The sequence below is a fragment of the Aspergillus aculeatinus genome (genome assembly GCF_003184765.1).
Source record: "Aspergillus aculeatinus CBS 121060 unplaced genomic scaffold BO66scaffold_32, whole genome shotgun sequence".
NCBI classification, from domain to species: Eukaryota; Fungi; Ascomycota; class Eurotiomycetes; order Eurotiales; family Aspergillaceae; genus Aspergillus; species Aspergillus aculeatinus.
This window is the reverse complement of record NW_020291501.1, coordinates 82,419-105,139: the sequence shown is the minus strand read 5'-3', so window position 1 is coordinate 105,139 and position 22,721 is coordinate 82,419. Positions and strand designations below refer to the sequence as shown.

The window sequence follows — 22,721 nt, the reverse complement described above, 5'->3', positions numbered from 1 at the left end:
ATCGAGCACAGTGAAGCGTTCCCGAGCCTGGCGCAACAGCGGTCCGCCGCATGACATCAACAATCTCTACCGGAACACCTGCAAGCCTACCAACCCACCTAAACTCCTCTTTCGCCGTGCCCTTCAACCTATATCTCTCTTCCCAGAGTACAACCAAATCATTATCCATCGCGCGTGATGTCTATCATCAAAAGAACTATCCGTTTCATCAAAAACCTGCTACGTCACTTCCCGCGTGCGGGCGATGAGGATGAGTTAGACTCCCAGCGTGAGCAGGTACTATCCAACCTCTGGACCACGTACGAGGTGACAAGGGCGATGGAGCTCGATCCGATCTTGATGGACCCCGAGCAGTTAGCCAAGCTCGACGTTCTCATCTTACCATTTGACCTCACCAGCGATACCGACACCGATCCGAACATCCCACTAGCTCTGAATCCGGCCAACTACTTTGTCCCTCTCGCGTACGACTACGTCCGAGAGCACCCCGTGAATCTCTCCGACTCGGACACTGCTAGATGGTTCAATTATCAGGCGACCGCACTACATCCGGAATTCAGGGGATTTACAAATAGAACGATGTCATCCCATGGTGCTGCAGACCTACTTTCCAGATGCCTCCACATCGAGATGTCAAGCTCACGTTTGAATTGCGAAGACGGGACACAGAAGCTCACTTGGTTAAACAAGTGGCGGGTAAGGTAAGTCCCGAGACCCCCAAGCCAGATTCAAGGCGTGGCCGTTACAAACTAAGCGCCTTTCGCCAGGGACTTGTCCAACTTGGAACCCGTTTTCGAAGTGGATGAGGTGATCCCCGGCACCGAGATCATGTGGGACCTCGAAGCACTTTATGTTTGCCGGATTCGACCCTTGCCACCGCATGTGAAAGCGATCCTCAGCCACAGCGATGTTGATAACGCAGAGCGCCACTTGCTCAAAGCTGAACTGAAAGTCATTGTGGCGCTCATGTATTCCCGGTAGTCTGTGGAAAGGGTGCTCGACATGATTGTTCCGGTAGGTTGGGATGTCGCTTCGGTTCTGACTGGGTGAGTTAGTGCTAACATTCCTGGTCTGTCGTTGCTAGGTCCTCCTTGTCTCCTTTATTGGACGCAAGGTACGGTATCTGATCGCCATCCACGACGGAACTCAACTTCGAATCTCGAAGTCCCCTCTCTACTCGGCAGCGAACGATGAGGTCTGGCAATATGTCGTCAGGTATATGGGCGGGAGGATAAATGAGAAGCTACAAACACAGAGGTTACCGTTACCCGGTGTGGTAGAGGATCATATTCAGAATGCAAAGACCTGACAGGCAGGAATTGAGAGTATTTAAACCAAGGTACCTGTTGTGAGAGGCCTGACCTCCTCATCGGTCAGGCAGCTCACCGCCTTCGGCCGCCAGGTTAGATAGTTCGCCAGATAGCTGAAATCCATTCATCTTCACGCTCTCATCACTACCTAGTCGTTAGGGCGCATTATATACAAAAACCCCCAGGACCTGCACCCACTATGCAATGAACCACATCCTCGCCACCCTCACAGGTAACTCATAGTCAACATCCAAGTAGTACCGCCACGGACTCACATTGACATGCAGCGCGGTGCAATCATAATTGAAGACGACGGCCGCCTCGCGACCCCGCCCAAAGGCGCGGATGGCATCCACGACCGTCATGCCACCGTAGATGGTGCACGCCACGCCCGCCAAGCAGACATTGCCCGCGAACCCGAAGTCCACTGTGGCCGCTCGCCGACGCCACGTGGCCAGATCCCCGCCGCCAATCAGCCGGGCCAGTCGAGGGAAGAGGCCGATTACCGCGACCATGATGACGGCCAGGAGAGACAGGGCGGCGAAGAAGGCGACGTCCGAGATCCACCCCCCGAGTCGTTGGTTGGGCCACTGGAGGCTGAAGGAGTGGAGCAGCGACGGGGTCGCGCAGATCTGCGCGGGCGTGCAGGTTGTGGTGCCGGGGGCCGCGGCGAAGCGCGCCTCCAGGCAGTCGTAGGCCGGTCTCGGCGTGCCGGGCGTGTTGCGGAAGTGCAGGGCGCGGAGGCAGAGGTAGGCTGACGCCGCCCACTGCAGCGTGGCCACCGCGGTGAGCGTCCACCGGATGATCTGAGCTTTTCGCGGAGCATGGCGCAGCACGCAGGAGTAGGGGTGGTAGCGGGTGATGTAGCAGTATTTCCAGAGTGTGATCCAGCCCAGCATCGACGGGGGGGAGTAGAATGCCGGCCGCACGGCGAACCGGCCCAGCCCTACGCACCACCAGACGAAGGATCCCAGATCCCAGGCGAGGATGACCCACGTGTCCCATTCGATGCCCCGGCAGGGCTGTCCTTTTTTGCTGTACAGGGCCTGGTGGAGCTTGTTCACTTGCCAGGTGACCATGAAGAAGGTGATGGCTGTCTTGTTCCAGGTGTCGAGCGCGGTCGGCCAGAAGGCCGAGGGCCGGGGCATAGAGGGAATGATCTTGAAATCCTGAAAACAACTCATGACCTCGCACCAACTCTGGCTTGAGTGGCGCAAATGGGGACGCAGCAAAGCCAATACACCCCCTGGCTCGCTACGGAGACTCTCACGGATGACGGAACAGTTGGACGGTAGGGCGGATACGGGTGTGCTGATGCATTCTTTGAACCCGGTGTTTTTGTACAGAGCATAGTCAGGATTGTCGGTGCTGAAACCCGTGTTGTCTGTTTCGACGGCTAGTAGGACGGTTAGGACAATGCTGAGGCTTAGAAAGGACCCCAGGAGCAGAAGGCCGGACCATATGATTCCCGTGATGATGTATCGGTTGCGTTTCGTCGTGGATTTTGGTGGGAACGCCGGGTATTTGCACTCGGCGTCGATGGGGCCTTCCACTGGTCAAAGCTTAGCCCTAGAACCCCCAAGATTCTTGGGCCCCGACAGTACAATACACACCCTCATCCTGATTATCGGAGTCTTCCACTGCGCGATACTCCAAGCCGTAGAAGCGTTGGGTGGGTGACATCTCGAGTGCCCGATCTTACCGGAGCTTTTTAGGGGGGATGTTCAACAAACGACTAGGTTTTGGCATCTGATCAGCAAAGACTACATATATGCTGGCAGAGGCGCCCGCGCACGTAGAGCCATGTGGCTTAGGTCGCGGGCTAAACATAGCCCCAAGTTGTGCCAAGCATCCTCCGTTGGTTCCTGAGCCCGTTGGCGCTCCAATCGTGGCGTCTGCTTGATGAGGCCAAGACCTCGGCGTGATCACAGCCCTGCTGCGTAAGGCTGCCATAGCCTTGACTGGGCTTGGCTGGTGCTCTTTAGGGCTATAAGTCTGGCAGTTAAGCAACTAGAAGTAACGGAGGCCGGGTGCCAAGAAAGCAAACACGAGAGGAGTGAACGGCACGGTCCGATCTATGTGTTGTCGGCGGCCCTTCCTCCACTGCACCAGATCCTCATTGTGGAAGATTACCCTTCTGCCTTCAACCGTAGACTTCAGGGAACTTAGATGGTATGATTCGCATACTTGGTGCTGCTATAGACTATCTGAAGGGGTTTGTCAAGTGTTTGTGCTTGCCACGAGGGTTATACAACGTTTTCCACTTGCGCCTTACATGAATACTGATCTAATTCCATTTTTCTTACCGTTCAGCTGCTACATAATATATGGCTGCGATACTGACGTTCACGATCACCTAGTATTGAACCGCCCTATCTATGAAGCATATCAAACCTGTCACCTCGGACACGTTTCCGTGGCTCCTTCCAAAGTTGTTAGCCCGTTCAATCCGGCAAGGTTTGCACTGGCCTCGGCGCCCATATCGAAGAACCTTGATGCTTGCTAGGACTGTACCGGATAGCGACAATCAATATCACCGACAAGGCCTGGACATTTTCAGAGGACATGATCGACCTCAATATCGATCTCAAAGATGCCAACTCGATCAGGCGGAAAGACCAGGGCGATTTTGTTCCCGCGCACTGAGGGTGTGCAAGCTGTGAGCTCAGGCTTAAGGGCAAGAATCGTCTTCCTTCCATTCATGATGTACAAGCCACGGCAATATAACCCGGACCCAGATCCATCCACATCATCATCATTCGATAGAATGGAGGCGATAGAAAATCGCCCCTTGCCGGTTGAGAGGAAGCGGTCTTCATCTGTGAAGCTGATCCAGCTAATACCGCCTGGACACGGGATTTCGTTCAACTTCTTCATTGTTGCTGTATTCCATATAGTGATATTCTTGTCTGCGGAGGCAATCAGCTCCCCGTTTGCCGAAAATGCTAAATACGGAAAGAATCCCTTATGGTCCAAGGCGTGTATGATAGTTCCAGCAGAGCTATACACCCTGATCTCTTCCCACATGGAGACAGCAATTGTGCTGCCGTTGGGCGAAATGGCTATATTCATAAAGTTAAAGGGTATCATCCCCACCTCGAACTCGCGGAAGGCTTGGTTCTTTGCCAGATCCCATAAGGTAACCTGTCCATTGCTTTCTTGTTCATCTCTTGTTTTCCACGCTAATGCAAGCAAGGTTTTGTCCCGTGATAATTCGATATGCAGGTATTCAGCATCTGAGAGATGAATACTGGGCAGAAGTTGTCCAGTTGTTACATCCAAGAGTCGAATTAGCCCGTCATTCGAACTAATTATGAGCACTCTGCCGTCGGCAGAAAAGCCCACACGACGCCGGAAACCAGTAAAAGCTGGGGTTCCAAGCTGGATCTCTGCAATTTCTTCGGCACTTGCCTTCCACAGTCTGACTCCGTTTGAACTACACGAGGCAACCGTATTCCCCTCCGGTGAGATTTCCACCGAAAAAAAAGTATCATCGTCAGCACTCTGATTCTGTATCTCTCGTGCAGACAGTTCCCAAATCGAGACATTCCCCGATTCAACCGATGCAATAAGCCTCCCATTGGGCGAAATAGAAATCTGCATGTTGCCTGGGGAGGATCTGTGTTTGATTTGAGCACACGTGGTCCGGATGTTCTTCCACACACCATCATCACCGTTGCCCATCATGCATCTCGCGACCGGGCCGGATTGAGGAAATAAGAATTGACAATATTCGTAGGCACTTGGATCCTCGAGGGGCCGCTCAATCCCCTGTCTTTCTGTCTTCCCAGTCATCCAGGTCCACCTGGACACTGTCAGATCTTCCTGAACAATAGCAACGGCCGCAGAATCGGCCAAAAATACTGCTTGCAGAATATTATAACCGGTATTATGTTCATAAAGCTCGTTGTGTTTCGAGTCCCATACTTTGACGTAGCCATCGGAGGATGCAGATAGCAAATGTCTTCCGTCATGGGAGAAGGACATCGATATTATGTGATAACGATGGACAGCATCAAGGCCATGGTTATAAACAACTGAGCTTCGGTTTTGGTCGAAGACGTTCACATGAAATGTATCATCCACTATTGCAATGAATCGGCCATCGTCGGAGACAGCTAGATTAGTTCGCATCGACGAAGAACGGTAGTTCAATGGAAAAGCTGTGACACCATGTGAAAACTTGGCTAAGATGTTACCAGTTTGTCCGTTGGCTATAGTCATGGTGTTGTCGTCCAACAAACAGACAAGCTCCCTTCCATCGCCCGAGAACTGAATCCCAACAATCTTTTCCAACTGGGCTTCGATATCCATCCATTTTCCGTCACGCACATGCCATACCCGAGCATTTCCGTGTGAGAAAAGCACTGCCAAGCGCGAACTGTCTGGAGAGAAGATAATTTTCAAATGATCGGATTCGCCTCCATTGATCTCCAGGACGCGCGTCCATGTAGCTGTCTCGAATACGCAAACCCCTGATGAGCTGTTGACTGCTAATAGTTCATTGTTAGGGGAGAACTCCATTGAATTGGCCCTTCCCGATATGGCAAGGTTATGTGAAAAAGCATCCCAGTCGCTTTGTGCCGCCGAAAGCTGTGTTATCCAGGCTGGAATCTCCGTTCCGAACAAATTTCGGATGATGCTGTTGTGAGGGGCACATGGAAGGGCCGATGTATAGATCTGTAGGGGCATCTTCTCAATGTGAAGCCTGAAGTTTGTCGTAAACTTCCTAGCATCGAAGAGAAATTTGCCCATTCTCTCGCTCATATTCATCTGGGTTCATCAATATACGTTACATTTTGTGGGCAAGGAAAACACTTACTGATGTGAGAACCTTGAATAATTTGATCACATGCGGCATCATTTCCATCAGACACATTGCCTCCAACCAGTGAGTGAAATGGGTTTCAAGAAAATCCAGAGTTCGAGCTTCGTCCGCGGACGATGCATCACCGCTACGCTCAAGATGCTCAACCCAATGGATACAGGCATATCGCACACTGTCCGGGAACGATTCTTTATTCTCCGATGACTCCAGGTTTATCTGGGACAGCTCAATGCCAGGTTCCCGGAGGCAGCAGATATCGCGTCGCAGGTAGCGCGTCATCAAGTCCAAGCAATATTCGAAGACGACGTGATTCCGCTCTCTCTCCTCCAAGTAAAAAAGGTCATTGTTGCATCTTGAATGGTCAAGAAGGAAGTCTCGAAAGGACAGGTGGACAAGTTGGATATCCTCGTGTGGATCCTGTGGCACTTCAATGACCGAACGTAATTGCCCCAGAGCCCATTTTATGTCGTCAATGTTGCAGGGAATGAGGTGGCCTAAGTCTATCAGAGACATCGGCTGCGATAGGACTATGATACAGCCCACGACCTGTTTGAACAAACTTGACATCTCCGCATCATTGTCTGCTTCTCCGGTGAGAATGATTTTGAGAATTCTGGTATACATCTCATCGAGATTGTTACCCTTTGAGTTTCCATCGAATTTATTGCCCAGGATCGTTTCGAGTCGAGGCTGAATGGTTCGCTCCGTAGCATCACGCAAGAACCGGCAGACCGTCGTAGCATAGATGAACAGACCTTCGGTCTGGACGACGAGCTGTCTAAGAGACTGGGTGCCCGGCCAGTCTGCAGGCAGGCGGGGATGACTCTTTTTGATCGCAATCATCTCGTGTTTCACCAAGCGAGTGATGTCGTCTTCTCGATCATCGGTGTCGTTGACGAGTTTCACCTTCTCCAAGGTCTGGTCGTGAATGTCCTGGGAGAGACTTCTGCTGTGGCGTTGCATGTCGGCTTCCGGTCGACTGGTGATGAGAACACGTATCCGCACCAAGCGAAGCTTTTGTATTTGACTCAACAGCCCTAATATCACCTCCACATCGTTTTCGCAGTTATTGGCCTTGACCTCGCATTCATCCAGGGCATCGATGACAACGATGACCGTGTCTCGAAGATCACTTTGGAGCATGGAAAGGGGCTCCCAAATCAGGTACCTCCACTGATCACGGAGTGTTCGTTGTTGGATATCATGATGGTTGGAAATTGCGGCACAAACAGACTCCTGGATCTCCGGGATCACTTCAACCAACTGACGAGCCAATGTCGGGAAGAGGTTCCGGGGGTCCTTACAATCCTGCTTTTTGTGATCGAAGAAGAAACTACCCCCAAGGCAAACATTATCAGGGAGAGCACCGTGGTTCGTTAACCACGTTCCATTCCGAAATGATGCGGCCGCAGTTCGGGCGATCGTAGACTTGCCGGTTCCTGCCATTCCTTGGAGCCACAGGATGGGCTTCTCTTCAGGGCCAATGCTCCAGTTTTGAATCTTCTCGAGAACAGCCACCTGCGTTCCTTCAAGACAGGTTCCTTTATCTTGGTCGTAGAAGCCATAAGCTGCACTAGTCACACAGGTGATAGATTTGAGTAGCGTTTCGTTGCGTTGGATCTGGTTGACTGGTCAGTTTTGGCGAAAGGAGGGCACATTGCTTGTCTTACATTCATATCCTGCTTGATCCCAATACTCAAAGACAGCGATTCGTCCATCTTTTCCTGCAGTGACGAAACTGTTTTATCGATATGCAGAATGGTCCTTTGCGACCATTCTGCCAACATAGTATGGTCTGCTTGATCTTCGCGGTCATTCCAAGCCAATCATCGGCAGTCACCAGGTCTCTGATTCCCTGAAACAACCCCGACCGTGAGAATTGCCTGGCGAGTCGTATCTGATACTCTAGTACTTGCGTATATAGGGCAATGGTTTGCTCTCGAATGGAGCTACAAAAGCGGTCGACGCTAGTCATGCTAAGTCTTAGTTAGCCGTAATTCTCTAGTCTCGACAGACAGGTTTCACCTTTCACTTTGAACAGGTGGTACGATGAATACCTGGAGATGAGAGCCTTGAATGACTTGATATCGAATCAACAACCTTGAAATGAACTCGATACCATTTGCTGCTTCTTCGAGCTGGGTGAATGGCTTCAAGAGTAGCTTGTTCAAGAGTCAGTTGATGAGATCAAAGTTCTGCAGGTGAATACTCACAGGAAGCACAACCAGAACACCTGCCCAAGCAAGAGAGGCATGAGGTTCCGCGCTAACTGCCTGCGATATGACATCCTTGACAGACAGAACAATCTGGACGATGCGCTGAACGTGATTCCCGATCGCACTTTGACGACATCGTCTGGGTATGACGAGCTGGCCATCCTCCAATCTTTGAAGAGCTTCGCGTACAAGCTGCTGATGCGGTTCCGTCCTGCCAAGTGGACCGCCTTGCACTTGTTTTTCTCCATTCTGATTTTTGTTGGACGCTTTGGCCAGATCCTGCTCATACGCCGCAACCAGGCGCCCCTCCTTTTCTCGCAATTCCTCGAGGGCGACTTGCCATAGATTTTTCATCACCAGCTCTTCTAACGTCTTCGTGGACTCCCTCAATGAAGGAGAGTTTGCTCTAGGCGTCTCACCGCATTCAGATGCGCTTCCTGGCCGACTAGACCCATGGCCATGATGAACTGGTTCAAGACAACTGGACCTTTCGCCCCCCGTCCTCTTCGGTATCGCATCATCGTCATAGTGCCGCGAGGAGAACTTCGTTCTCAACCGATCCTTTATCGACCTTTTCTCCTTGGAATCGTTGTGTTCCGGTGTTTCATGTTTTCTCTCTGAGCTGTCCTGGCCCCAGGCTCGAATACGTCTCATTGCGATTTAGTCGCCGCTTTCCACCGTTATTTTGTCTGATATACACGCTTTCGGATGGTTGATCAGACAGAGTTTGGGATTGAGGGGTATTGAGAGGGGAACCAAGACAATTTTGCTGTCTATGTGTGTGTGTGTGACGTGTCAGCTCCGCTTCTGATCCCTGTCTATCATGCACCTCGAGTAGTGGTGTGGTGATTGGCCAGGCACGGGCGACCATTGCGGCTACTCGGCCAATGGAGATTTCCTCCTTCAGCATGCCTACTGCATTCTTTTTGAAAGGTGGCCGCGTTCTCCATCTAGTCTATGAGAACTGAAGTACAAATGTACGACTACCAGCTTGAGGGGGCTGAGGTTACGACGCCTCCTCCAAGAAGACCTCGTCACGTGATTAGATAAGCTCCTCTCTTTAACTAAGGCTACTTGAGGGGGTACTTGCAGTCCGAAAGTATAGTACGCTATTCGGAAATAGTACTTCCTAGCTTACCGATTAAGGTTATCAGAAATTAGTATATAGGCCACGCTAAGTCTGCCGGTAGACTTGAAATTTGCTGAGCAGCCGCAATGGGCTTCCGTAGGTAGAGTCAGGCTCTCCCCGCATGTTCTCCCCCGGCTTTCTACTCGGTGGTTCCCAGACTAAGCTCTATCGAGTAAACTTGACCGAGGAGATTTGAAGATAAAAGTTGGAGGTTAGCAAGATCCCCATGCATCTAGTTTAAACGGTCAAATTGCGTGCAGTTATGTCCTCCACACCTCCCGGACCGCTCTCCCAACACGTGCATCGCGAACTCACCAACCCTACGTCTGCACCCTCCTTCTCGGCGACACCATCCAGAACATTGCCAATATTACCATCGCATTTGTGTTCAAACACACCGCCTAGACGGTGTGCATCGCCGTCTTGGACCCGGGCAAATTTGCCGTCCTTCCGAAAGGTGATATGGTCAAGATCTCTGCGTGCGAGCGGACGACCTGCATGCTGACGCATTTTGAGTTAGAAAACTGAATGTTACAGGAATTTGCGGGTGATTATGTTACTAAGGTCGGACACAATATGACGTTGAATTTGAGGTAAAATCATTCCGCGGCGGCGGTGCCATTGGGTGTGGTCTATGTTTCTTTGGATTGGGGAGGGCGTGAGACGAAAAAGGAAGAGTTAAACTTGATAATTCAAGGGAGGCTTGTGTTGTGTATGCAGCATGGGGATGAGGCTTGGTCGTTGTGTCTTCCGCTTGGCCAAGCTATCCAGAAGTTATGAGGCAGATTGTTAGCGTCTTGTTCTTTTTCTTATTTTGACCCGCCCTCTGGGAGTTCTATTAGATCTTTAATTATGTACAAAGGAGAGCAGTTGTGATGGGCGAGGCCGGACCTTTGTATGCATTTCCAAAAGAAATGTCACCGGATCCCACTTTCCCTATTACAGATACATGATAACAATGGTGCAATAGAAGAAAAAGCATCGATGGCGAATGTGGCACACAACTAAGGAGTCTCAAGCTCCGATGGTCTTTTCGACCCATCCAATTCAGTGGGTGTTGGTCCGCCAAAGTGCTGTGAACTCGGCACGAGTAGCTGTTGGGTATAGATTTGCGCCGACTGGCTGGTGTTGAGCGCCGACAGACCAGCACGCCCTGCGGTTGCGCGCCTTCGCTCAAACAATGCCCATACGATCGACGCCAGCGCAATCACCCCTAACGGTACTCCTACCCCAGCGCCAATAGCTGCGTCATGACAAGAAGCGCCTTTCGTACACGATGCCGTCGAGCTGGCGAGTATTGATGTTTGATTCGAGGAGCAGGAAGTCGTTGTTGCCGCGGTAGCATCGAGCGTCGATACGTTGGCCAGCATCGCGTAGCCAACCATTGCGTGCCCGGTCGGAACCTCAAAGGAGCTGGCATTGTCGGGACAGACGACTGACGACTCATTGTTGGCGACGGGCGTCCCGCAACAGTAGGTTGATACTCCATTGTAGTACTTGAGGTTGATGATCGAACAGCCGCCGGTGGGGTTATTGTCCTCTGAAACACGGTCAGTGTGATGCCCCATCAAAAAGCTTGGAGGCGTGGAGAGGAGAGAGGCTTTCCGCCCCTCGCCCCCTTCCACGGGTTGACAACGCACGGCAATACTGGGAACATCCGGTGCCCCACTGTGGATCGGTGCAGGCACCTCTACTCAGGACGTATGGTTGATGGGTTACACTCAGGCAGAGGCCGTTGGAGAGGCAGAGATCGGTGCTTCCACAGCACGAAGTGTACTCGTCAGATGAGCAGGGTACGTTATCATCAGCTATCGCGCCCGAGGGGTAATAGCAGACGCGAGTGTCGTTAGTCATGGTGCCAGGGGTATTGTCATTCAACGGGCGCACGAAGAAGTTGAATGCAACGTTGCAGCGGGTGGGAAAGGCTGGGTTCTCCTTTTATCATGGTGTGCTAACTCGATCGGCAAGGCTGAGCCGTCTGGCAGGATTTCCGCCGGGGGCACGCTTGCGACTGGGCCAGGATCTAGCGCGATGGGGTCAGAAATTGTGGAAGTGTGGTCTACGCTCAGACCCATTCAACGGCCATGTTGCCAATTGTTATCTGTTATGGGCTTGGACCAGATCAAAGCTTTGCCTAGCTTAGAGATTGCTACAGTTGAGGAGGATCGTTGAGGGCTAGTCACAATAGATGTAACCCTAACCCAGCCAGAGCTGTGAAGATTTGAAAATCAAAATCGGCATGATATAGCCTCTAGCAGTCTAGCTAAGCAACCTTTAGCCTAGTTAGAGCTAGTATCACACTAAATTCTGACCTAGTAGCACTAATATACTCCTCACCGCCCTGTCGCACCATTTCCGAGAGGCTTGCCTCATGGCATGTTTGCTTGGCTGCAAGAAGCGGCAGGGCGTGGGGAATAATGGTGGGTCCGCTGAACCCCGTCAACATTCAGGACTATATTATAGTCCAATCTCCGGATTCAGCTGCAGAATCCATGTGTCGTCTTCAATCAAAAAAGAGTCATACATGCATGAAAGCGTTTCGTCCCGCATGCCTCGTGGCGTTCAATGCAAATGGCAAGTAGACCTAACGATAACATCCATAGACTCTTAGGGCATATGGCTCCGACTTCCACACCCGCAAGCTTACTGTATGCGCCGACCAATCCTATTTGGGCAATTAACACCGGGCTCAGCGATCCCACAATTGTGCCTCAGACTGTTGCAGACTGCTTGTCCTAGACTTAATACATAGATGTAACATACACATACAGGATGATGGGAAAAACATACTAACGTTGAGAAATAGATCTTTCCGTACGAGTTCGCATATATCTAATCATGAATGAGTTTTGATCCCGCCACAACTCGCATTGTCACGGCTTTCAGCAGTACATGCTGAAAGAACCTGTACCCCAATATCAGCCTCCAGGGCTATCTTTCTCTGGTGGACACACGAAAAAGCCAAGGAGGGCTGGATTTTGGTGTACGGCCCACATGGCATCATCCGGTCGCAGCGAACGCTACGCCGACGGCAATGCTCACATGACAAGGTGGGGCGCCGGCGCTCGGTAGAAACAGACGCCTTATTACGGCTGTCCACTTTCCCTCAATAGGCACAGCTTTTCTTTCGCCTTCATAGGGGGCCATCGGTGCAATGGGGGTCAGAGTACAGCCAGGGGCACTGATTGCGGGGATCCCGCCCCGACATGTCGCCAATCTCCGTTCCGGCCAAGACTCGAAATATTCGGACTTCGCTGTATTAGCCGTGTTCACTGTATCGGGTCTTGAGCAAGTTCAACCCAACAGGCACAGCGATTATAATCAAAGATTTATGTCAGTCGTCCACCGGATATTTCTTTATGGTCTTGTTCCAGGTATCATGATTGTCTTTTTCCCAACAATCCACATCTTCTAACCCGCCTCATACCATTCATCCCCAATACCGTACTGTAAACAGGGCCGAAGCCGGAACCCCCTCGGAAATAACCTCCAGGCTTGACCTGCATAAATCACCGCAACGAAAGCAACCAAAAACATGACTTGTCTGAAAGTCCTCATCAACGACACCGACATTGCCGGCAACGCCCTCGCCTACTCCAGGGGCATCTAAGGCGTGAAACAATCAAAGGATGGGAGCTGCTGCAGTATAATGATCTCAAAGAATCACGATAAACTTGGCAATGGTTGCAAATCGGGTCACAGACAAAGATGAGTGGCCGTCAAGGTGAGCTATAGCGGGGGGGTTGCTGCATTGTGACCGAAAGTTACTGGGTTCATGCTTTTTATTTGCATTTCAACATATCTATTTCCTTGCAACTCCCCGCTATCTACCAGTAGGTACAGACAGCTGTCGGAAAATGCACGAATTTCAGTTAATTCCTTTTCATTCCAGTCCTCCCAAAAGATAGGCTTATTGGATCCAGAGATATGTTATTTGGCAGAGGCTTTCGTCTCCTCGCTCGTATACTAGGTAGCTTGTGGGCCACAACCGCAATATTAGTGGTTGGCCGAGGGAAAATACGAAGATTGTACGAACAGGACCGAAGAAGAGACCATACTTACAAGGTTACGTCCCAAGCACAGGCAGTCTATTCTAGATCCAAGTCTACGAGACTACGGGGTGTCTGATGGTGGACCAAGAAAACGCCCAGCGGCCACAGAAATCTTCTTTTCATTTGTTCCCAGAGAAGGATGTACAATGAGTACTCTTCTTTGTACGGACTAACTTCCAAGTCCAAACTCTACGATATGAACGTGACACTCCAAGAAACATCCTACTTAAATGGCGTTGAATCATAGTGGGTCAAAATTGAAATCAATTCTGTTCTCCAAAGTACCTCATCGAATACCAAACACGATGCATGTTCGTTGGGCCTCATTTCTTCTGGCCGCTATTCCTACCGCAGCCCCCTGGCCGGTTGATCATTGTGAACACAATTGTGTCGTCTGGGTGAAATCAACCGTGGGCGGAGCGGACACTCAGTTTTGTGTCCATAATGGTCCTTGCGATATAACAAATTGGTTTCTGCATTGCGCGATTTATGACACCCAGAGTAAAAAGCAATCATGCGGCTACTGGGGCCTATTTATCCCCTGTTATGCTCAATGCATGTGACTGGTAGAGTACCTCTTCTGCAGTATCCTAATATTAGAATGTTGCTCACAGGTGGACAGAACAGGACTCTAGGAGTTAGTTCAAGCTATAGTGAGGGTGGAATATATTGACTGGAACGATTCCACACAGGAGTTGATTATTACAGGCTATGGCTGAGGTTATGTACTATATTTGTGCTGTAGATGGTAACGGACAAAGGTCCTAGGTACAGTTCGGGGGTTAATGAGATGTGCGTTCCCTATCTTCTCCGCTTTTGATCAGGTGTGTGATGACAGTGCGATGATACGTGAATTGAGTGCTGCCTTCGGAAAGGGTAGGCTAACCTACTGGCGAGCTACTTGACCTCTGCTACACTAGGCACACCAAAAGCAATAAAAGGGTCCGCATGGCTAATGCAATGGTCGGACGGACGTTTAAAGCTGACCAGCCTGTTTAATAACATCCCCCCCAAAGCTGTGGCCGATAAACAGTAACAGTCTATTGATCGCCTGGTCATTGTAATGATCAGTAAAGCCGGGGCAAAACATGATGCACACAGGCTTACGTCGCCGCGTTGTTCCTTAAACTATCCAACAAGGCGTCCCAGATGTTGAAAAGTCTTTGTCTGGGGGCATAGACCAGCCATTTTGAGTCGTATTTGAAAGTCATAACTCGGCAAGGGACTTGAGCAGATGACAGCGAGGTTGAAAGTAACTCTTTCAACCAGTCGAAATGCTTTTGTGGAAACAGACATGTCGCCACGAGATTCAAACATAACATTTGTTTTCTTGGTAGACCCTGTTGACTTAATTAAGCACATGAATCAATTGGGATAGGAGCAATACACCCGGCAAGCGGAATCTTTCATTGAAGAATCTGAGGACGGCTTTTTGCCCTGTAGGCTGCTAGCGATAGGAGTGGATACAGATGCTTACTTTCAGCATTGGGTGACCATATCGGTAAACTTGGAGCTCTATCGGCTGATATCCTATCCGGACCATGTCGACGTTGTCATCAATCGCTGCAGGAAAAAAGAAACATTCGAATGGACGTATTAGTCAGACATATAGCCTGTGGCTGTCATATATCCACGCACATTCTCATTGGCTTTGTCGGGAGAATAACTATAAAGCCACAGTTTTGGGTCTTAGTGAATACCTGATGGGCAGACAAAAAGTGGTCTCATCAATTACACTCAACACTCAACTGTGCTGCTCCCTTTTACTCAGTGTGTGTTTGTCCTTATTCCCCTTTCTTACTAATTTTAGACGCCACAACACTGGAGACGATTGTATATTATAGCGGGAACCAATTCACTGTAGCTTATACACCCAGCATGTGAGGGAAATAAGTAGCGATAATCGTATAAATGCCAGCCGAATTATTATTATTCTGGGAGCCTCTCTCGGCGCGTTGATTCTTATTGTGCTGTGCATGGTGTGAGTTATTCTCCTCCCGGCCGTAACTTTTGCTCGAGGGCAATGCATGCTGCGCGTTGATTATCGGTGTGATCTCACACAGTTATTGCGATTCTTGTTCAAGGAATGTACCGTGTGGAAGGGAACGTGATAAGCCTTGTATTTATGATCTGTCGCCGTAGAGAGATCATGCACGACAGAAAGGCGTTAGATCAGACAACCAACCGCTTGGACGTTCTTTTACCCACAAACACCTTCTAGCAATGGTGGTCTGCTACAAAGGTCAAGATAAAGTTGTCTGAGGCTACTCGCGAGTATTTTGTCTAGGAGCCATCTTTTACCCCCCCCCCCCCCCCCAAGCAGCCCTAGAATCTCAGTATGCGGCGATACTAATGCTTTCTTCAGTGTCGTGTATTTAGAGCAGGTGGACCGCACGGAGAGGGTCCATGAGCTGCAGTGTCTGCATGTCTCCCATCGAAAGTGTTTGAGGGGATGGTATATTCGCGGGCATTATAACTGTCCATTGTATAACCGGCTGTATCTTACTGGGGATAGTGTGTGCACTGGACAGTGAGAATAGGTTGATAGTAAGAATAATTAATGACCTGTTGGGATTATATATGTACCAATACTCAAGCCTGGATGTCGATAGAAGCGCAATAAAATGTATAACCAGCATAGCCAGTCAAACATCGTAGTAGTGTATTTACTCTTGGACCCAGTGGTTACGCTAGCAGGGGCAATCTTTGAAAAAAAAAAGAATTGGAACTGTTATTATAATTCACAACAACAAGTCACCGATCTGAGTAATCCATGGCTGAAGAGTTCCTGGTTGAGGTCACATTAACGGGTGCCGGATGTATGGAAAAGGTTGACCATCGGCTATATGAACCATCGCCACGACATTCATGTGGATCCCCCAACAACCTCTTCGACGTCATCGGTTGCAGCGCAACTTTTAAATAACGAACTCGCGACATACAAGCCCCCCTAGCTTTACACAAAACAAAGGCAATTAGATTCGATTTTATTTTTCCGATCCAGCGCAATTGCCAACGACCACAATGCCCGCCAAAGTATTCCTCACCGGCGCCACGGGCTACATCGGCGGCGACGCCTTGTACCACATCCACCAGGAACATCCCGATTTCGAGTACGCGCTCCTGATCCGCTCCGAAGCCAAGGCCAAGAAAGTGCAGGTCGCGTACCCCAACGCCCGGATTGTCATCGGCGGCAATGACGATCTCGACTTACTGGCGCGTGAAGCCGCCTGGGCGGATATCGTCATCCGTACGTCTTTCCTACCCTTCCTTTTCGTTTGCTGAAATGCCCCCTTGATACATTCACCGACAGCAGTGCTAACCAGCGACAGACACGGCGGATTCATCCGACCACGCCGACGCGGCGACGGCCATCGCCAGGGGCCTGATCCAGGGCCACTCCGCCTCACGACCCGGATTCTGGCTCCACACCGGGGGCGCGGGAATCCTGACGTACTTTGATTCGGAGGTGAAGAAGACGTTCGGCGAGCACGACGATAAAGTCTTCAATGACTGGGAGGGCGTCGACGAGCTGGTGAACCTCCCCGCCGCGGCATTCCACCGCAATGTCGACGAGATCGTGCTGGAAACGGGCACCAAACATGCCGATTCGGTCAAAACAGCGCTCCTCTGCCCGCCCACGATCTATGGGCCAGGTCGGGGGCCGGTCTCCGGGCGCGGACGACAGGTGTACGAGCTTGCGGCGTTTATTTTGAAAGAGCAGTACTGTCCGTATATTGGGAAGGGGCTGTCGCGGTGGAATAATGTGCATGTGCATGATTTGAGTCGGGTGTTTGGGCTGCTCGTGCAGGCTGCGTTGGATCCATCCTGCCACCATGATGAGGAGGTCTGGGGCGCGCGTGGGTACTATCTCACGGAGAATGGGGAGCATGTTTGGGGTGAATTGTCGGCGGCGGTTGGAGAAGAGGCGTTTAAACAGAAGTACATTAAGGGGGGCCGGCCGGAGCTGAGGGCCTGGTCGATTGATGAGGCTGTAAAGTCGTCGGCTGGGTTTGAGGCGGCGAGCTGGGGCATGAACTCGCGGGGGGTCGCGGTGCGAGCGAGGAAGGTTCTGGGTTGGAAGCCACAGGAAAGAAGTCTGAGCGAGGAGGTGCCGGATATTGTTCGATCTGAGGCGACGAGGATGGGGCTGTAAGTGATCACTCAGTAACTCAATGAAAGACAGTCTTCAGACAAAATACTTTTGTTGCGGTGTGTTGTGTTGGGTTTATCTATCTTCTAGTAGGACATCTCGAGGGATCAAATCTAGTAATAGTGAAGATAAAGTGTGAATGCGTTTAGTCCAGCAGCGCGTTATACTAGATATGAAGTACCGAGAGAGAGAGAGACAGGTAACTGCAGCTATGGAGTACTCAGGCATCAGGCAAAAACAACTCCGGCGGTAAATCGAACAAACTCCCTAGCATGGGATTCCCGTGCCAAAGATCATCCCCTAGTAAAGACGCACTGGAAATGGCCGTCTCATTTGCAGTCACAGCGTTCATGCCGCCCGCTGCCTCCGCCACACCGACAGCACTCTCGCCTGTCGCCGCCGGCTGCTCCAAACACCGACTCGACAGGTTTTCAAACAGCTGCAGAATAAACGTCCCACAATCCCAAAACTCACTCACCGTCTTCAGCACCATCTGGCAGGAGTTGTGCGACGTCCGACCCAGCCGCGCGACCATCTTATTCGAGCTCCGCATCCGCTCATAGAACGCCGCCTGTGCGAGGAAGATACCGTGGTAGAGCTCATGCGGCACGCTCAATAACGCCCCTTTGGTAACGAGCATGCACATGACAGTGGTGATATGATCTGCGGCCGTGTCGATGATGTCGTCGACCTCGCGCTGATCGCGACGACGGGGATCCTCGCCGCGCATATGGCCAAGATAGATTAAGATGAGGTGGTGGTTGTATTGGACCGACAGGGCCATGGAGAACGGGTTTGCGGGATCTGGGACCGCGTCGTCCCAGGCTAAGGTCGGGACGAGATGGGCTTTCCACCAGGTGAGCTTTCCGAAGAGGCTGGAAGACGATACGGGCTGTCGGCCGGGGTAGAAGCGGCTGCTAATAATCTCTCGCATGAGCCGGGACAGCTTGGTGGTCTCGATTTGGTATTGGGCGTATCGCTGTGCCAAGGAGTCATGCAAGAAGTCCGGGGCCATGGCATCGTGCGCGAAGTCCTCGATGGTTAGTAGGTCTGCGTCGGCTTGGTCGAGGTCAATGCGGAATGGACGTCCGACGAGGGTGCCGCAGATGCTGTCACGGGCGACCAGCGCCCACCATAATCGTCGCATGAGGCTTTTGTCTTGGGGTTGCATGTTGGGCACGGCGAGGGTGGAGCGGTGGATTCCCATCGCCTCGGCAATGGTCACTGCCGTGCTGATCCAGGAGTAAAAGTTCCAGTAGGTGTTTGGGCCGCCGCCGTAGAAGGAGAGAAGGAATGTGCTCTGCAGAAGGGTGATCTTGTTGGTTTCGTAGCCCATGTCGAAGAGCGCTTTGGCTTTCTTGTAGAAGAATAGACGCGCCTCGGGTCGGGTCTGGAAGCCGAGAAGGGTCACGGCGGACGAGGGCGCGAAGGTCACCGCCATAAAGCTGATGGCGTACATGAGAAGTAACGACAGCTGGTCGTTCTTGTAGTGGTAGATCAGTTCCTGGCGATTGACGATCGGATAGAGCGGGTAGACGTGGTCCAGGAAGACCGACATGAGGGCGTTCAGATGGGCCTTGCCCGGCCGATTGAACACGCCCTTGGCCCGGAGATATTCGAGATCCTCCGGGAGCATATGTGTCGGTGCTGACGGAGCGGGGGAATCTCCTTGGGTTGTCGGGAAAGGAGGGCCGAGGTGGTGTAATCTCGGCTGCCTGCCGTCCTTGAGGCCACTCAAGACGATGGTGAGGGGGAAGGACTCGCCGAGGTACGTAATCGAGCATTTGTCGATCCAGTCCCGTGCGTTCTCGCGGTTGTTCAAGAAGTGGTCAAACATGGCAGACCACGAGATCTGTTGGTAGGAGGAGGCGTCGCCTGGCGTCGCGGATGGGACCGGGGTCTGAGGAGGCTCACTCGCTGTAAGCCTACTCTGAGCCTGATTGCTGGAGGCTTCGATGCCGGGCTGATGATGGGCATGGCCGATGCTTCCTGAACTTAACGTGGCCAAGTCCGGCGCAGAGGAACCGGTTGCGAAAGGGGCAGCAGCATCGGATCCAGGGGGAAGTCTTCCTCCAGGATCGTCAGCCCGCGTCGGATAATTGTCGACAGCAGCCGCGACTCTCCGGCGTGTCTCATCGCTGCGGAATCTTTTCTGACGCAGGGCGCTCCGGGCGTACGTCCCACGTTTCGTTTCCCGGAGCACACAATCCGCGTGGCGACCTCGCACGCAGGGAGTGCACGGCATCTGGTGCATGGCGTCACATTTGATCCGTTTCTCATGGCAGTGCGTACATGCCTTTCCGGCTCGCCTGCGCGATCTGGTGGCGTCTGCCATTGCTCATGTCGGCAATACCAGCGCCGATATATGCTCGATGTCATGTTGAATGCAGCGGAAGGACGGCTAGTTACGGACGGGGCGATGAGTCAGCCATATAAGCGGTGCCAAGCATATAACCGGAACCAAGACTTCTTCGGCTCCACCCTCAACCCTCCTTATACCCGATGTCTGTATCGTCACTTATTGTTGGGGATGAGTTCCTGGTCAATCTACATCATTTGCTGATGGGCACTTTGCCATGTTACCGCCCGCACAAAAAATCGCCCGGAACAGCCTAGACCTGGTCGAGACAATGGTTAAGGAGAATTGAGGCGATCCCAGCCCAATGGACGTCTTGTGGATAGAAATTATCTCGGTTCCACCCCATTTTGCCTATGTCCCTTACCCATCAGGAGGATAGAAGGTCGATTTTGCCTAATGCGTTGGGCTGGCCTCAGTACCAGGAACTTTTTCCAGTTTATAAGAAACAGGCCCCGTGCAGGTTGACAAGCTGACAGTATAAACCAGGGGAGCCTCTCCAAGCGTCTGACTCAACGACCGAGTTTTCTTCGTGGCGATCAAGCATGATTCCTCCGGTGGAAGCTGCAGACTGGCAAGCTGGTAAGCCCATGACTACCCTTTGGTCTCTTTCTAGCCCAGACTGATGTTGTTTACCAGGCAAAGGCGTAGCTCATGAACCGCCGGTGGAGGCATTCCCCATGGTCGGGGGCGGGACAGACACAACCAGTGCGTCAGAGGGGTGTCCAGAAGCCCAGCATTCTGCAGCTCTGGACGTCGAAAATGCTCCCGAGCGGCATACAGAAGAGACCGTAGTGCTTCCTCGTCGCCCACAGGGCGTTCCTCCCGAGCTCAGTGGCTTCACGGGCGAGTTAATATTCATCCTTCTCTGCTCCATGGGCCTGTTCCTCTTCGGCCTCTTCCTCGGAAACGTCATTATCAACCAGGCCGTATTCCCTCACGCGCTCGGGGTGAGCGAAAGCAATACGCCATGGTTGATCGGTTCCTTCCTGCTGGCGAACGGCATCGCCGTGATTGTCTCCGGATCGCTGGCGGACCTGTCGAACCCGAAGCTTCTCATGGTTCTCGGCTTCGGCTGGCTGGTCATTTGGAATATCGTCGGGGTATTTAGTATCCGTCCCTCACTGCCAATCCTCTTTTTCGTGGTCCGGGCCATGCAGGGGCTCGCCATTGGCGTCCTACAGTCGACATCGATGAGCCTACTGGGGCGGGTGTACTCGCCTGGGATTCGCAAAACGAGGGTATTTTCAGTCATGTCCGCAATGACGCCCGTAGGTTTCCTCATCGGCTGTCTGCAAGGCGGAGCCCTCACAGTACACCTGCCCTGGATCTTCGGGAGTAACGCCATAGCCTCCTTCATCTTCGCAGTGGCCTCCTTTTACGGTATCCCTTCGTTCGCCCCGAAGGCTGGTTCCTCCAGTGACCAACTATCTCTCAAACACTTCGACGCCCTCGGCGCCGTTCTCGCTGCCCTGGGCTGCGGGCTAATCATCCTCGGCCTAACGCAAGGCGTCCCCAGTGGCTGGAGCCCCTACACTTACTCCCTCATCATCGTGGGAGCGGTCTTTCTAGTTCTATTCTACTTCGCGGAACGACGGGCATCGCGACCCCTCGTCGATAACCGTCTCTGGACGACCCCCGGATTTCTCCCCCTCGCGATCTCCTATTTCCTCGGATACGGGGCATATGTCGGGGGATGGATGTTCTTCGCCGTGCGATTTCTCCTCACAATCCAGGGCCATGCACCAATCACCGTGGCTCTCTTCTTCATTCCTAATATGGTCTGCGGCATCCTTGCCACCTACATCGTGTCGAAAACGCTTCATCTCGTCCCGGGACACTGGATCCTCATCGCCGGAATGGTCGCTACTACCATGGGTCCGGTCTTCTTTATCCCCCAAACGCCGAATACCATCTACTGGGCGCTGTCGATGCCGGGGATTGCCCTCGTGACCTTCGGACCGGACCTGACATTCGCAGCGGCGTCCATCTTCATCACGTCGAACGTGCCCCGCTCGTTCCAGGGCTCCGCCGGGAGTCTCCTGGTGACGATTCAGAACCTGTCTGCGGCCATTGTAACGGCCATTGGAGATACGATCGGGAAGGAAGTCACCCAAGCGGGCGGCGACGGTTATAGTCTGGACTTGGGTGCTTTACGCGCGATTTGGTGGTTTAGTTTCGCAATCTCGCTGGCGGCGGCGGGGGTTTGTGTGGGGTTTGTACGCATCCCGAGGAGCGAGGAGAAGGACCACGTCGAGTGAATTCCTAGGTGTTTGGAGACGGGTGAGTATGAGGATCTCTCGTGGTTTTACCATTGGCGTCTTGTCGTTATTTTCCCACGCCAAGTTGAACGTAAGTGTATGGCTCTTCGGCGGAAAGGTTGATATAAAATACCAGGACATGGTTGCTTCTGTGCGGCTTGATTATATATCCAATCAGGAAAGGATTCACCAGCAATAGAGATGTGGTATTTGAGCTGGTGAAACCGCGTGGAGAATTGAGTCTTGTACGTAATTGACAAGAGTTGCTCGAGCTCTCTTTTTGTTTTAGCCTTTTTTACTTATAAAGCAGTAACTAAGAAAAAGCTTATGTTCTACTCGGCTGAATTTGATATGTGGCTTAAGTACGACTGAGCGGACGGAAAGCCCTGTTTTGCACACCCTGTGGTCGTATGTGA

General features: G+C 51.9%; 10 protein-coding genes across 10 annotated transcripts; 5 read left to right on the top strand and 5 right to left on the bottom strand.

Moving 5' to 3' along the window:
- The first annotated feature begins 69 nt into the window (after positions 1-69).
- Positions 70-777, top strand: BO66DRAFT_121117 (uncharacterized protein). The gene has a single exon (XM_025641902.1). The coding sequence runs from the start codon at positions 178-180 to the stop codon at positions 703-705; it is 528 nt and encodes a 175-aa protein (XP_025502581.1). The 5' UTR covers positions 70-177; the 3' UTR covers positions 706-777.
- Positions 778-1,507: 730 nt separating this feature from the next.
- BO66DRAFT_326078 (uncharacterized protein) lies at positions 1,508-2,845 on the bottom strand (the record flags this gene model as incomplete). The annotated part of the gene is made up of 1 exon (XM_025643893.1): positions 1,508-2,845. A coding segment is annotated over one exon (1,338 nt), but the record flags the coding sequence as incomplete, so codon positions are not given.
- Positions 2,846-3,866: 1,021 nt separating this feature from the next.
- Positions 3,867-7,856, bottom strand: BO66DRAFT_439767 (WD40 repeat-like protein; the record flags this gene model as incomplete). The annotated part of the gene is made up of 3 exons (XM_025651178.1): positions 3,867-6,083; positions 6,133-7,758; positions 7,809-7,856. 3 exons carry the CDS (start codon positions 7,854-7,856, stop codon positions 3,867-3,869), a joined length of 3,891 nt encoding a protein of 1,296 aa, XP_025502579.1.
- A 238-nt stretch (positions 7,857-8,094) lies between these two features.
- Positions 8,095-9,314, bottom strand: BO66DRAFT_121094 (uncharacterized protein). The gene is made up of 2 exons (XM_025641901.1): positions 8,164-9,314; positions 8,095-8,114 (listed from the first exon to the last, which is right to left on the bottom strand). Exon 1 carries the CDS (start codon positions 9,006-9,008, stop codon positions 8,313-8,315), a length of 696 nt encoding a protein of 231 aa, XP_025502578.1. The 5' UTR covers positions 9,009-9,314; the 3' UTR covers positions 8,095-8,114; positions 8,164-8,312.
- A 268-nt stretch (positions 9,315-9,582) lies between these two features.
- On the top strand, positions 9,583-10,335 carry BO66DRAFT_392861 (uncharacterized protein). Its single transcript, XM_025647622.1, has 2 exons — positions 9,583-9,940; positions 10,004-10,335. Exons 1-2 carry the CDS (start codon positions 9,746-9,748, stop codon positions 10,061-10,063), a joined length of 255 nt encoding a protein of 84 aa, XP_025502577.1. The 5' UTR covers positions 9,583-9,745; the 3' UTR covers positions 10,064-10,335.
- Positions 10,336-10,487: 152 nt separating this feature from the next.
- Positions 10,488-11,362, bottom strand: BO66DRAFT_454636 (uncharacterized protein; the record flags this gene model as incomplete). The annotated part of the gene is made up of 2 exons (XM_025652031.1): positions 11,124-11,362; positions 10,488-11,023 (listed from the first exon to the last, which is right to left on the bottom strand). Exons 1-2 carry the CDS (start codon positions 11,335-11,337, stop codon positions 10,488-10,490), a joined length of 750 nt encoding a protein of 249 aa, XP_025502576.1. The 5' UTR covers positions 11,338-11,362.
- Positions 11,363-15,892: 4,530 nt separating this feature from the next.
- Positions 15,893-16,069, top strand: BO66DRAFT_325957 (uncharacterized protein; the record flags this gene model as incomplete). The annotated part of the gene is made up of 1 exon (XM_025643886.1): positions 15,893-16,069. A coding segment is annotated over one exon (177 nt), but the record flags the coding sequence as incomplete, so codon positions are not given.
- A 490-nt stretch (positions 16,070-16,559) lies between these two features.
- Positions 16,560-17,691, top strand: BO66DRAFT_412514 (NAD(P)-binding protein; the record flags this gene model as incomplete). The annotated part of the gene is made up of 2 exons (XM_025649358.1): positions 16,560-16,785; positions 16,868-17,691. The coding sequence occupies 2 exons, from the start codon at positions 16,560-16,562 to the stop codon at positions 17,689-17,691; spliced, it is 1,050 nt and encodes a 349-aa protein (XP_025502574.1).
- Positions 17,692-17,908: 217 nt separating this feature from the next.
- BO66DRAFT_376811 (uncharacterized protein) lies at positions 17,909-20,023 on the bottom strand (the record flags this gene model as incomplete). Its single annotated transcript, XM_025645723.1, has 2 exons — positions 17,909-19,651; positions 19,796-20,023. The coding sequence occupies 2 exons, from the start codon at positions 20,021-20,023 to the stop codon at positions 17,909-17,911; spliced, it is 1,971 nt and encodes a 656-aa protein (XP_025502573.1).
- A 566-nt stretch (positions 20,024-20,589) lies between these two features.
- Positions 20,590-22,305, top strand: BO66DRAFT_421338 (MFS general substrate transporter; the record flags this gene model as incomplete). The annotated part of the gene is made up of 2 exons (XM_025649948.1): positions 20,590-20,626; positions 20,840-22,305. 2 exons carry the CDS (start codon positions 20,590-20,592, stop codon positions 22,303-22,305), a joined length of 1,503 nt encoding a protein of 500 aa, XP_025502572.1.
- Between the last annotated feature and the right edge of the window lie 416 nt (positions 22,306-22,721).

What these genes read in the sequence shown, in the direction of transcription:
- BO66DRAFT_121117 (XM_025641902.1), top strand. Translation starts at nt 178, where the DNA reads ATGTCTATCATCAAAAGAACTATCCGTTTCATCAAAAACCTGCTACGT.
- BO66DRAFT_121094 (XM_025641901.1), bottom strand. Translation starts at nt 9,008, where the DNA reads ATGAGACGTATTCGAGCCTGGGGCCAGGACAGCTCAGAGAGAAAACAT.
- BO66DRAFT_392861 (XM_025647622.1), top strand. Translation starts at nt 9,746, where the DNA reads ATGTCCTCCACACCTCCCGGACCGCTCTCCCAACACGTGCATCGCGAA. An exon ending in ATTTGCCGTCCTTCCGAAAG is followed by an intron (nt 9,941 to 10,003) that starts GTGATATGGTCA and finishes ATTTTGAGTTAG; the next exon opens with AAAACTGAATGTTACAGGAA.